This window comes from Triticum dicoccoides, chromosome 5A (assembly GCF_002162155.2).
Source record: "Triticum dicoccoides isolate Atlit2015 ecotype Zavitan chromosome 5A, WEW_v2.0, whole genome shotgun sequence".
Classification (NCBI taxonomy): Eukaryota; Viridiplantae; Streptophyta; class Magnoliopsida; order Poales; family Poaceae; genus Triticum; species Triticum dicoccoides.
In genome coordinates this window covers 525,185,433-525,200,092 of record NC_041388.1, presented here as the reverse complement: position 1 = coordinate 525,200,092, position 14,660 = coordinate 525,185,433, and the positions used below count along the sequence as shown (strand labels likewise).

Genomic DNA, 14,660 nt, shown 5'->3' with positions numbered 1-14,660 from the left:
AAAATGTGTGATGTATTATGAGGTGGATGTCATATTAAATGCCAAGTACACACAGACATCGCTTTTCTTTCCCGTCTCACATGGCGAATGAGGGAAAACCTTCCTCCCCTCGATCTCCACCAGGATCCCGTGCATTCGCCTCCTCCGCCTACCGCTTCGGCGGCCAGTGGTGGGGAGGGGAATCCTGATGCCTCGGCTCCAGCTAGTAGATTGCTAGGGTTTTAGTCCTCGCAAGGGCGACGCTCGGACGGATGGCGGTGTTTATTCTTCGAGTCGGTCTTTCGGACTCCGATCCTCCTCAAGTTTGTCTGTCAGCACAGGTTAGATGGAGCTCTGACGTAGATTTCTGCTAGCTCCTTTGGGCGGCGAGGTTAGGGTTTCTCGTTGTGCGTACGCAACAAGGAGATTTGGTGTCAGATTCTTTAGATAGATTCAAGAATTCAACAACGACGACTACAGCTCCACGGCGCCGGTTCATAGGGGCATGTGCATGAAGACTTCCTAGCTCTCATCGACAAGGTCAGGTCGGCTTCGGTATGAGAGCGGTGACGGCGGCATGTCGGCGGCTCGTTCTGGCGGCGGTAGTGATTAACCGGTGGTCCATGGACCTTGATGTAACTTTTATTATGTTTCATGTGCTTTACACTTCTGGTGAATCTTTATAATAGATATGTTCTTTTTCGCAAAAAAGAAACTAAGTACACAATGGGCAATGCAATACACATGCCAAACTGCAATAAACAAGAAGATCATGTGTAGTTTCCTGCTCGTAACAAAAACTACAGCATGTGCTCCCATGCCATTTGTACTTAACCGGAGGAATACTTTGATCTTTAACGGTAGTTTGAGATGACATATATAGCTGTTTTTCATCTCAAAAAACATATATAGCTGTTTTGATCGACACCTGACCCGTGTATGACGTATCCATCAACGCCGAATGCATAGAGTGGAGAGTGCAAACTGATGTAAATACGGGCGACATGCCAGTGAGTGTTTATACACTAAAAAAAGGTGCACCGGGCTATAAAAGGATATGGGCTCTTCACCGAAATAGACTCACAATGTCTTTCAGCTTGTAACATGAGAATACGAGGTGAGATCAATGCAGGTTTTGTTATTTGCAGAATCCAATCTTCTTCCAGAAAGAACACCTTGTGTTAATTGTGAGAGAGAGCTAACATAAAGTCCAATTACTAGTCTACTACAGAAGTCAGGCATTTCGAGCAATCTCAATCGAATTGTAATCTGCCATGGATGCCGACCTCCAGCTGCACTTGTTTCTCGTGCTTCTCGTGGCTATCCTGGTTCTGTTCTTGAGGCCCAGATGCTTGGCCGCTGGAGACCCGAGCGCTAGGCGGCACCCGCCGGGGCCGTGGGCGCTGCCCATCATCGGCCACCTGCACCACCTCGCGGGCACTGTCCCGCACCGTGCCTTGAGCAGCCTCGCGCGGCGCTACGGCCCGCTGATGAAGCTCCGTCTCGGCGAGCTGGTGGTGGTGGTAGCGTCGTCCTCGGATGCTGCGCGGGAGATCATGAAGGTCCACGACGCCAACTTCGCGTCGAGGCCGCTGACCTCCATGCAGAGGCTCGCGTTCCAGGGCAACGAGGGCCTGGTCTTCGCGCCCTACGGCGACGGCTGGCGGCAGCTCCGCAAGATTTGCACCAACGAGCTCCTCAGCTCCCGCAGCGTCCAGTCCTTCCGCTACGTCCGGGAGCAGGAGCTCGGCCGCCTCCTGCGCGCCGTGGCGGAGGCCTCGGCGTCCGGCTCGCCGGTGAACCTGACCAAAGATATATCGGCGTACCTCGCGGACTCGACGGTGCGCGCCGTCATTGGGAGCCAGTTCAGACAGCGGGACAGGTACCTGCGCGTGCTGCAGGACTTGCTGAGGATCGTGCCCGGGATGACCCTTCCCGACCTCTTTCCCTCCTGGCGGCTCGTCCTGCTCCTCAGCAGCGTCCCCGGCCGCATAAGGCGCCATAGCGAAGACATGAAGCAGATGATGGACCGCATCATTCGAGAGCGCCAGGAGGACAGGGCTGCCGACCAAGCCAAAGAGGAAGACTTCCTGGATGTGCTTCTGAGGCTTCAGGCGGAAATGGATTCCCAGTATCCACTCACCACAGAAAACATCAAGACGGTCCTGCTGGTAACCATAGCTCTATCAAGTTATTCATGACCCGATTCGATCCGCCCGCGAATGGCATGCACATTGCTGTTACTCTAACATGCATGGTCCTTTTTTTTAATCATTTCGGTTGTGTTGTAACAATTAGGACATGTTTGGCGCGGGCAGCGAGACGTCAGCTACCACGCTGGAGTGGGCGATGGCGGAGCTGCTGCGGAACCCGGCAGTCATGGGGAAGGTGCAAGACCAGGTCCGGCAAGCAGCAGCACTCGCTGGCCGTAGCACGGTGACAGAAGCCGACCTGCCAAATCTGCACTACCTGCGGCTAGTCATCAAGGAGACGCTCAGGCTGCACCCTCCGGTGCCGCTGCTGCTCCCTCGCGAATGCGAGAAGCCGTGTCAAGTCCTGGGCTTCGACGTACCAAGAGGGGCCATGGTGATCGTGAACGCGTGGGCGATCGGCAGGGACCCGGCGCACTGGGACAACCCGGGCGTGTTCGCGCCTGAAAGGTTTGAGCAGGATAAGCGGGAGTTCAAGGGGACGAACCACGAGTTCCTGCCGTTTGGTGCTGGGAGGCGGGTGTGCCCTGGCATGTCATTCGGGCTGGCGCACGTTGAGCTCGCGCTTGCAGGGTTGCTGTTTCACTTCGACTGGAAGCTGCCGGGCAAGGATCGTCTGGACATGACGGAGGCATTCGGGATCTCTGCAAGGCTGCGGTTTGATCTTACGGTTCTGGCCGTCCCCCGTGTCCCGGTGCCCACGACGAAGCAGTAAATGTTATTGATAGTACTCTCTCAATCACAAAGTATAGGGCATATCAGTTTGTCCTAAGTCAAATTTTATAAAATTTCATCAACTTTTACAAGAACTTACAATACCAAATATACATGGTATGAAAATATATTCCACAGAAATCCAATAGCATTGAATTGATACTTAGAGCATCTCTAGCAGACCCTGCATCCCGCCGACCCACAAAACGCGTTTGCAGTTCGCGGGAAAACGGTATTGCGGGCCGGCGCGGACGGCCGCAGAGGCAGAGCCCGCATAACGGACCCGTATAAAAGGATATTCACGAAATATACTTTTTTACGGGTCTGCCGCCGATCCGCAAATATCAATATCACACCACAAATTACAATACCAACACAACACAACAATCATTCACATTACAAATAATTATTCAAATCAACGAAGCAAACTAAATAATGCAATACAAAACTTGTCCAGAGTACAAATAACACATGAATTAAATAAAAATGAATAGCAAAATGAGTTTGTTACTGTCTAGCCCTTTGCCAATGGTGCTCAATGAAATCCTCCTGAAGCTGAAAGTTGGTGTTTGCATTTCCATCCTCCTTGTAGGACTGAAGAAAAGCTCTAATGCGGTTAGGGTCTCTAGCTGGTTTGACATGGCTATCCATATTGTCGTAGAAGAACTCCAAGTTCATTCCTCTCTCATCTTCGAGAATCATATTGTGAAGGATAACACAGGATGCCATGATATTTTTCAAGGTCTTCTTGTCCCAAAAACGAGTAGGACCACGAACAATGGCAAACCTATATTGCGAAACCCCGAATGCTCTTTCAATGTCTTTTCGGGCTGACTCTTGGACCCTTGCGAATTCACAATGTTTTCTAGTTTTGGGATCTTTGATGCTCTTGACAAATGTGCACCAAGGAGGGTATATACCATCTGCAAGATAGTAACCTTTGGTGTATTCATGCCCACTGATAGTGTAGTTGCAAGCAGGAGCATCACCACTAGCAAGCCTAGCAAACAAATGAGACCATTGCAACACATTGATATCATTGAGAGTGCCCGGCATACCAAAGAAGCAATGCCAAATCCATAAATCCTCGGATGCTATGGCCTCTAGCACAATTGTTGCATCACGAGACTTGCCACAATACATTTCCTGCCATACCTTGGGGCAATTTTTCCAAGTCCAATGCATACAATCAATGCTACTTAGCATGCCAGGCCAACCTCTCCTCTCATTATATGCCATCAATTTCTTTGTGTCATCCTCATTGGGTGCCCGGAGATATTCAGGACCAAAGATACGGATGATCACTTTGGAAAATCTACGCACTAACTCAATTATGGTATCTTCACCAATGCAAAGGTACTCATCAGCATAGTTAGCCGGAACGCCATATGCAATCACCCGCATAGCTGCAGAGATTTTTTGATATGCACTAAATCCCTTTAAGCCCACAACAGTTCTTCTTTGAGTAAAATACCGACAATTTGCCTTGCAAGCTTGAACAATTTTCACAAAAAGAGGGATCGGCGCATTCGGTACCTTCTCCGGAAGAGGTGCGGTGGATATGTTGGATTCTTCGCGAAGTAGTCTTGCATCAACATCTCGTTCCCGAGATGGCGATTCCAAGGAATGCAAAGGCGCCCGACAGTCGATCCTCACCGCCTCTTCCGGTTCTCGTCTTCGTGCTCCTTCACGGCAAGTGCCATCACTCATGTCTACTGCCGAAAGGTTGCAAGTATCATCACTACATCCGAGTCATCCAAATAGAACGAATCAAAGAGCAATAACTTCTCGCATAGGCTCAACTCCATCTACATGAACAGGAATTGCACGTCGCGTCAATCAACTATGCATACCGCTCGGCACAAAGCCCAAACAAACACTAACCGGCGGCTCATTGGGCGGGTGATCCCGGACGGCGACGAGGGGCGGGCTCGAGGGCGTTCAATCCCTGGCGGCGACCGACGAGGGGTGGCTCTTCTCGCCAGATCGAGGGGGGGTGCAGTGGAGGGTGGGGGACGCCCTCGCGGCGCGATTCCGCCCGAAGATTTTGCTGGAATTGCCAGCGGCGGACGGGCGGAACCAAGGGCGGGCGGCGGCGAAAGGAGATGGGGAAAGGGCGTGGGCTGAAATGTCCCTCCTGCCAACCGCTTGACTGCGATACGGGGCACCATAGGGGCGAGGCGAAAACCTGTGTATTCGCGGGTTGGGGCCGAGATTTTGCCGCGCCCCTCAATTTTTTTGCGGGCCGGCCGCGTTTTCGGGATCTATTCGGGCGGGATTTTCCACGCCGACCCGCATTTTAGTGGTTATTTTGCGGGTCAGCGCTTTTTATGGGGTCTGCTAGAGTTGCTCTTAGAATATGATGATTAACCATACCATACCAAGCAGGAAGCAACAATGTCTACTGAGTTGCCAATTACCTTGTGGATACCTAGAGCCTCTCTGACAGTGTCATTTTTCGCCCATATCAGAGACAACACATTTTTATCGTCTGCAACGAATAAGAAATACTCTCAAATAAGAAAACATTGTGCTACAAATTTAGTAGTACTAATTTGTGACTAACTCTACACTCTTGAGAAATCTCAGACAACTGAATCCCAGCCCTGGTAGTGTGGAATGTTTGTGCGCTGGATGCTCAAGCTAGGAGAAACGCCCTTTACCAGATGGTGACGACAGCCAATCCGGCAATCATTTGTCTTCAGGAGACTAAGCTTCAAGTTGTATCAGTTAACATTGTTCGGCAATGCCTCAGGAATAAATACGAAAACTTTTTCTACTTGCCGGTGGCGGGTACTCGTGGTGGGATTTTGGTAGCCTGGGATGACTCTATCACCCATCTATCAAACCCACATTACACTAATCATACGCGGACCGTGCTGGTTAAGTGCCCCAAGGACGAGCATGCGTGGTGGCTTACGTGTGTCTATGGGCCGCAAGATGAGGCCGACAAAATTGAGTTCATGCAAGACTTGGTGGACATTCAAGACCTGCATGCGGGGCCGTGGTTGGTAGCTGGGGATTTCAATCTCCTGGCTCGGCGAGAGGACAAGAGCAATGAGCTGGTTAACCGAAGGATGTTGGAAAGGCTTAGAGCAAAGTTGAATAGATTGGAACTCAAGGAATTATACCTCAATGGGAGGCGTTATACCTGGTCCAACGAGAGGCGGAATGCAACGCTAGCGAAAATTGACCATGTTTTTGTCTCCAATGAGTGGGACGAGGCATTCCCATCTTGCTTCCTGTCCGCTCTAGGGACGACGATCTCGGACCACTGCCCACTTATCTCGGATATGAATATGGAGATTAGTATGAGGAAAAGATTCAGTTTTGAGGTGTTCTGGATCAAGGCGGAGGGTTTTATGGACACGGTGCAAGCGGCTTGGGTTTCGACACCCGAGGCGTCCAATGTGTACCTCACGCTCCATAATAAACTGCGAGCTATGGCAATCAGTCTTCAACAGTGGATCACTCGCTGGATTGGCAATGTTAAACTCCAAATTTCCATTGCCCTGGAGGTAATAAACCAACTGGATATCGCTATGGAAACTAGGCCACTGTCGGACGCGGAAAGAGGCTTGAGGAGTTGCTTAAAGAAGAAGTTACTAGGGCTGTCCTCTCTTGAAAGAACTATAGCAAGACAGCGATCGCGTTTGTTGCAGTTGCGTGAAGGAGATGGAAGCACAAGGCTCTTACATCAGCAGGCGAGCCACAGGCAGCGCAAGAATGTTCTCCGCTTGGTCAAGCATAACGGATGCATATATTCCAGGCAGGAAGAGGTGGCGTCCGCGGTGGATGCCTATTACGGTGCAACATTTGGTACCATGGAGTCTCGGAGCTAAACTATAAATCTAAATGAGTTGGATTTGCCGCGGCTGGATTTATCGCAGCTAGAAGAGCCATTCACTTATGAGGAGGTGGAATGCGTCATCAAAGGGATTGTCAGGACCCCGACTCGATGTCACATCGATCTAGCTGGTAACACCTCATATCACTTTGCGGCCTCACGCACGGTATCCCCACGGGTGTCGTCTTACCTTTTCCCGGGACCGTTTGCGCCTTTTGGCTCACGTATATGATAGTGTCGCTAGCATCCATATGATAAAGAGCCCGGGCTGACATGACTAGTCGTAAACCCAAAGTGGCACAGACTTACAGGGACAGGCATCCATGACCCAGCTTCGAACGTGTCGGTCATCAGCAAGTGGGTCCGGGCTGTAGCACTGGGCTAGCAGGACTCCGGTACTCAAAGCGTGACATTTCCCCGAAGGGACAGACACAGGAACGAAGAAGGACACATGCCGGCCAGCCTAAGTGTTCCAGAGCAGTAGCAAGCTACCATGGCTCAGCGGTAACACTAGGAGACATTTCCCGGTAAGAGAGGCTACCAAAGATAAACAACTAGATAGTCAGATCCCACACATACCAAGCATTTCAATCATACACACAATATGCTCGATATGTGCAAATACAACGAAGCATCACAACATGACTCTATGACACAAGTACTTTATTTAAGGCTCAGTGAGCCATACATAACATACACAAAGGTACGGGTCTCACGACCCCACATACAAGTCATACAGTCATACAAACCAGCAGCGGAAGTAACTTGTCTGAGTACAGACAACTAGTAAAATAAAAGAGGCTTGGAAAGCCTAGCTATACTACGTGGTCCTTCAAAAGCTCAGGGTCACCACCTGGGTCTTTAGCCTACTCGTTGATGTCAACGTCTACATAGAACCCATCAGAAGGGGTTGCAGCGTCTTCTGTAAAAATGTAGATTATAGCAACATGAGTACAAAGGTACTCAGCAAGACTTACATCAGATCCTACATACATGCATAGTATCAAGAAGGGTTGGTGGAGTTATTGCAGCAAGCCAGCTTTGACTCTTGGCTAGGCTATCCTACGATACTCCAACTTGAAATGGTTTTGCGCACACGAGTCCACTACTCACCACTTCAATACACTACCGAGGATCCGCCTCCGTCTTCCTACGGAAGAGCCATCCTCGGCACTCACACTTATCTTGAGGTTTTTAACAGTTTCCATTTACTTGTCTATGAACTGTATAGGCAACCAAGTAGTCCTTTACCGCGGACGCGGCTATTCGAATAGATCATGTTAACCCTGCAGGGGGTACTTCTTCATACACGCTCTCACCACTTACCGTCGTTTACACGACATGTACTCGGCAACCTTCAAGCGGAAGCCCAACGTGGGTGTCGGCCACGACCTACCTAATCACCTAAGCCTCCAGTCCAGCTTTATCGCCTATTCAGGTTCCATCCGCAGGGAGTCCGGCCGAGGTTTCCCATACGGCCCCGAACGATGTGAACAGGGTTCTCGAGATACCTAACGGGTATTCGGTACACCCGGCCACGTACCTACCGCATCACAGCCCACCCCTACGGTCAGCGCTGTCCACGGCCTCCAGTAGGCTACAAACACCAGAAACTACTTGCAACTCCTGGACGGAGAACTAGGGTGAATAAGAAGCCGAGAGGGTCCATTGGTTTCGGGCCCAATGCATGGTAGTAGCTGATTCTTAAATCACACATACAGATCTCAGTGCTTAAGGTCGGCTTCAATGAAACAACCCACCATGTACTCCTACATGGCCTTTCATCGATACCTTTACCAAATCGTGTTCACCACACCACTCTCATTACCGACATAATCATTTCACTCCAGCCCATCACCCAGATGAACCAGACCTGACACGACTCTAAGCATAGCAGGCATAGCAAGGTAGGAACAACACATACATATGGCTCAAGCAACTCCTACACATGCTAGTGGGTTTCATCTAGTTACTGTGGCAATGACAGGTCATGCAGAGGAATGGGTTCAACTACCGTAGCACACAGCAGTTTGAATCGCGTTGTCTTAATGCAGTAAAAGAGAGCAGGAGCGAGAACATGGGATTGTATCGATATGATCAAATGGTTGGTTGCTTGCCTGATGGTTCGATGCACTGATACGGTTCTTCGTTAGGGTAATCACGGTACTCCTCGGGGACAGAACCTGTCGCAGAGAGCACCGATACACAAACATCACCAAACAATGTGCAACAATATGATGCATGCATGAAACATGGCAATATGAGTGTATTGGGCTAATGCAACTAAAACCAGAAGGGTTTGAACAAATTGAATCAAGGATTCAAATTTCAAATTCAAATATGGCCTTTTTAAAGTGCTTTTCCTTGTTCTGCTTAAAACATCAATTTAACTTGTTTGATCATGCATGAAAATAGTACAGATGGATAGATTGGATTTTTCTGATCATTTTTCATATATAATTTGTCCAATTTGGAGTTACAGAATAAAAGTTATGAATTTTTGAAGTTTAAATAATATTCTAGAATTTCCTGATTTAAATTAAATCCAGAAATTATAATTATTGCGCCAGCATGACGTCAGCATGACGTCAGTGGTCAACTGCGGCTGGCTGGAGTCAAACCTGACGTGTGGGGCCCACACGTCAGTGACAGGGGGGTTAAACAGGGTTAAATTAATTCTAATTATTAATTAGTGGCGCTGGGGCCCACTGGTCAGTGTCAGGGGTTAACTAACAGTGGTTAGCGCTAATCTAACCATCTGACCGACAGGGCCCACGCGTCAGTGACCCTGGGGGGTCAAACCTCAGGTCGGACAGGTCAAACCCCACCGGCGACATGACGCCGGCGAGGCCCGAGACGGCGGCGAAAGTGCTTTTTGCCATTCCGGCAACCAAATGAACGGCGGAAGGCATCTACGTGTTGCTGAGGTTGAGCCGCGACTATTGGTGGTGGTGGTTGGGCTCGGGGTGGCCGGAGTTGACGGCGACGAGCTCGGCTGCGGCTGCCGGAGTTCGGGTGCGGTCGGAATCGACGTTGCAGGGGGCTTGGGGAGGCGTTAGCGCGCGCTACGTGCTCCTAGTGAGGTGTGGAGCACGATGGTGTGCTCGGTTGGGTGCTACGGTGACCGTGGCCACGACGGCGACATCGCCGGCGGCGTGGAGCTCTCGGCCAAGGTGGGGCTAGGGCCTAGAGGTCGAAAGAGACCAGGGGAGAAGGGGGAAACGATCCGGGGGCTCACCGCGGGGCTGCAGAGGTGGTTAGCGGGCTCGGGGACGCGCTGGAGACGACGAATTCGACGGCGACGATGATCGGAGCCCGAAGAGGGGAACGGCGACGTGGCGGCGATGCAGGGCTTCCGGGGAGCTGTGGAGCGGTGGGGAGGAAGAGGGAGTCGAGGCGGAGCTCCTGAGCTAGTCGGGGGAGCGAGGGGTGGTCGGAGATGGCTGCTATGGCGAACGGCGGCGACGGTGGTGCTCGACCGCGTGAGAGAGAGAGCGAGGGAGAGGAGGGAAGAGTCGGGAGAGAGTGAGAGAGAGCAGGGGGGATCGGGACGGCCTGCGGGAGTCGTCCACGCGGCCAGGAGCTCGTCGGCAAGCAGGAGGTGGCTGCGCGGCCGTGCGCGCGCGAGCACGCAGCAGCTTCGGGGCGAGGGGAGGAAGACGACGGAGAGCTGCAGTGGTGGGCTGGCCGGCTGCTGGCTGGGCCGGCCAGCTGGCTGGGCCGCACAGTGGAGGAGCCCAGGTAAGTTTTCCCCTTTTCTTCTGTTTCTGTTTTATTTAATATATCTGCAACTTTGTTGAATTAAATAAAATACCTAGGCAACTTCAAAAATCACCAAATCACTCCTGGTCCAAAGTTGGATTATTTCCAACATGAAACATTTTAGTTTGGAGATATTTGAGCATTTAAATATTTTATATAATTTTAAATGCCCAAATTCAAATATTTATGATTTAATTCAAAAACCCTGGGATGGCCTAGGAAAATGTGCACCATTTTTGGCAGAGGTTCTGAACCAAGACAAAAATGATGGGCATTTTAGAAGGGCATTTCAGGTTCATTGAAAAATTATTTTAGTAACCCTAGTTGGTTTCAGAGGGGACTGGGGGTTCTGTCATCCCCATTTCAAGTTTCTGATGAAAGAGTAAACATGATGCAACACTCTAATGCATGACTAGCTAGGGTGTGACAACTCACCCCCACTCAAACGAATCTCGTCCCGAGATTTGGGTTCCTCCGGGAAGAAGGCGGGGTACTCGAGTCGAAGACGATCCTCCCTTTCCCAAGTTGCTTCATCCTCAGAATGGTGCGACCATTGAACCTTGAGAAACTTGATATTATGACGTCGGGTGGTACGTTCGGCCTGATCGAGGATACGAACGGGGTACTCTCGATATGTAAGATTATCTTGGAGATCAAGCGTTTCGTGGTCCACTTCACGGACAGGATCCGAGAAGCAACGCCTGAGTTGGGAAACGTGGAAGACATCGTGAACTCTGGAGAGGTGCGGAGGTAGTTCCAACTGGTAGGCAACTTCTCCTCGTTTGGCAAGAATGCGAAAAGGTCCAATGTAACGAGGAGCCAATTTGCCTTTGATACCGAAACGATGGGTTCCCTTCAGAGGGGTGACCCGAAGATAAGCCTTCTCGTCAACCTCGAAAGTCATAGCCTTATGTTTTCGGTCATATTGACTCTTTTGACGGGATTGGGCTGTTTTCAACTTTTCACGAACGATACGAACTTGTTCTTCTGCTTCCTGAATCATGTCCGGGCCAAAGAATTGTCTTTCCCCGGTCTCTGACCAGTTAAGGGGTGTTCGACATCGTCGTCCATAGAGAACTTCAAAAGGGGCTTTACCCAAGCTAGATTGATAGCTGTTGTTGTAAGCGAATTCGGCAAATGGAAGGCACTTCTCCCAGTCCATTCCGAATGAGATAACAGAGGCTCGAAGCATGTTTTCTAGAATTTGGTTGACGCGTTCCACTTGACCACTTGACTGAGGGTGGAAAGCGGTGCTAAAGGAAAGACGGGTTCCCATAGCATTTTGGAAACTTTCCCAAAATCGAGAGGTGAAAAGACTTCCTCGATCCGAGTTAATTTCCAAAGGAACACCATGAAGGGACACTATTCGGGAGATGTATAAGTCTGCCAGTTGACTAGCGGTTATACTCTCTCGAACAGGTAGGAAATGGGCTACTTTGGAAAGACGATCGACCACGACGAAAATAGCATTATTCCCTCTCTTGGTCCTAGGAAAACCGGTAATGAAATCCATACCAATTTTATCCCATTTCCATTCAGGAATAGCTAAGGGTTGAAGGGTGCCAGCAGGCCGTTGGTGCTCTGCTTTTACACGACGACAGACGTCGCAGTTAGCAATATACTGAGCAATTTCTCTCTTCATCCTAGTCCACCAGAACCTCTGGCGTAGGTCCTGATACATCTTAGTACTACCGGGATGAATAGTGAGAGGAGATTCATGAGCTTCCTTAAGGATTAATCGCCTTAGGTTGCGCACTTTGGGAACTACTAGTCGATTCCCAAAGTATACGACTCCTTGATCATTAATGGAGAAACAATTCGCAATTCCTTTCTGAATGTTCCTCTTGATGCGGGAGATTCCCGGATCTACCTTCTGTGCTTTGATAATTTGATCCGTAAGGGTAGGTTTTGCCATCAAGGTGGAGAGAAAACCTTGAGGAACAATATGAAGGTTAAGCTTCCGAAATTCCTCATGGAGAAGCGGTTGACTTTGTTGTAGCATCAGATTGTTACAATAAGATTTACGACTTAGCGCATCAGCCATGACGTTGGCTTTCCCTGGGGTGTAGGTTATTCCTAAGTCGAAGTCGGTGATCAATTCAACCCAACGTCTCTGCCTGAGATTCAAATCCGGTTGGGTGAAAATATACTTCAGACTTTGGTGATCAGTGAATATTTCGCAACGATTACCGAGGAGGTAATGTCGCCAGGTCTTAAGTGCATAGACTACGGCTGCAAGCTCTAGATCATGAGTAGGATAATTCTCCTCATGTGGGTGCAATTGCCGTGAAGCGTAGGCAATTACGTGTCGATCTTGCATGAGAATGCAACCTAGTCCTTGTCGCGAAGCGTCGCAGTAGATAACAAAGTCCTTGGAGAAGTCTGGCGGTACCAGCACGGGAGCAGAAGTCAGGCGTCTTTTCAGTTCCTGAAAGCTGTGCTCACATTGTGGAGTCCATTCGAACTTCTTATCTTTCTTGAGGAGTTCGGTTAGAGGTTTGGCAACTTTGGAGAAGTTCTCGACAAAGCGACGACAATAGCTCGCTAAGCCCAGAAAACTCCGAACTTGCTTGACTGATTCAGGTGGAGTCCAATTAAGGACGGCTTGAACTCGCTCAGGGTTAACAGCAATACCTTTACCAGATATTACATGACCCAGATAGGTCACTTCTGACAACCAGAATTCACATTTAGAAAATTTGGCATAAAGGCGATGCTCTCGAAGTTTCTGCAACACTAGCCTTAGATGTTCGGCATGTTCTTCCTCGTTCTTGGAGTAGATGAGTATATCATCGAGGTAAACCACGACGAATTTATCCAAATACTCCATGAAGATTGAGTTCATTAACCGAGAAAAGGTGGCTGGAGCGTTGGTTAATCCGAAGGACATGACGGTGTACTCGTATTGGCCGTAACGAGTAACAAAGGCCGTTTTAGGAATGTCCCCGTTTCTGATTTTGATTTGGTGGTAGCCCAACCTCAAATCCATCTTGGAGAAGACTGAGGATCCAGCGAGCTGATCGTACAGCTCGTTGATCCTGGGAAGCGGATATTTGTTCTTGATTGTGACCAAATTGACAGGTCGGTAATCTACAACCATCCGGTCCGTACCATCCTTCTTCTTGACGAATAGGACGGGGCAAGCCCATAGAGATGAGCTAGGTCGGATGAAACCCTTTTTCAAGGACTCATCGAGTTGTTTCTTAAGCTCGGCTAGTTCTAGGGGTGCCATCTTATAAGGTCTTCTAGCAATCGGAACGGTTCCTGGAATGAGGTCTATTACAAACTCAACATCCCTGTCAGGTGGAACACCTGGCAATTCCTCTGGAAAGACATCCGGGAAGTCACGGACTACCGAAACGTCCTCAAGGTCTGGCAAAGGGCTGGCGTTAAGAGAATATAATTGTCGCTTGGCTATTCGGGTCAAGACATTAACTATCTTTCCCGAAGGATGGGTGAGTTGAACAGTCCTAGAGAAGCAATCGATTTGGGCATGATGAGCCGACATCCAGTCCATACCCAGAATGATATTAATATCTGAAGATTTAAGGGATATCAAAGACGCGAGGAAAACAAGTCTGTCGACTTGGATTTCATTTCCATAGCTTACCCTAGAGGTCTGCCATCTAGAACCAGGGGTAGAGATTTCCATAGTGGATGGCATGTCACAGAATGCAACGTTATGCAGACGAGCATAACTTTCGGATATAAAAGAATGAGAGGCTCCTGTATCGAAAAGAACAGATGCCGGGTGGCAATTAACAAGAAGCGTACCGAGAACGATGTTGGGATCCTCTTGAGCTTCTTCGGCAGAGACACAGTTGACATGGCCACGTGAAGCGGTGACCGGCTTGGCGTGGAATACTTTTCCTGTCGGCTTGCCACGGCCAACAGCTTTAGCAGATTGATTGGGGTTGGTCTGGGGGCATTCACGCATATAGTGACCAGATTCCCCACACTTGAAACAAGTCACGGAACTGGTACGTGGAGGAGCATTGTTAGTTGGACCCCCATAGGGCTTGGCTGGAGCAGACTGTTGAACGGGGCGAGGCGCCTGGAAAGATGGCCTCGGTGTGAACCTGGGTGGCAGGGCGGTGTTGGGTACCCACACGCGGCGCTTCTGAGGACCAGCACCGGATGAGGAACCC

The 14,660-nt window shown here is 49.7% G+C and overlaps 1 protein-coding gene across 1 annotated transcript; it reads left to right on the top strand.

Annotated features, from left to right (window-relative positions):
• The first annotated feature begins 1,253 nt into the window (after positions 1-1,253).
• LOC119297710 (premnaspirodiene oxygenase-like) lies at positions 1,254-2,904 on the top strand. Its single transcript, XM_037575388.1, has 2 exons — positions 1,254-2,150; positions 2,278-2,904. Exons 1-2 carry the CDS (start codon positions 1,254-1,256, stop codon positions 2,902-2,904), a joined length of 1,524 nt encoding a protein of 507 aa, XP_037431285.1.
• Positions 2,905-14,660: the final 11,756 nt, after the last annotated feature.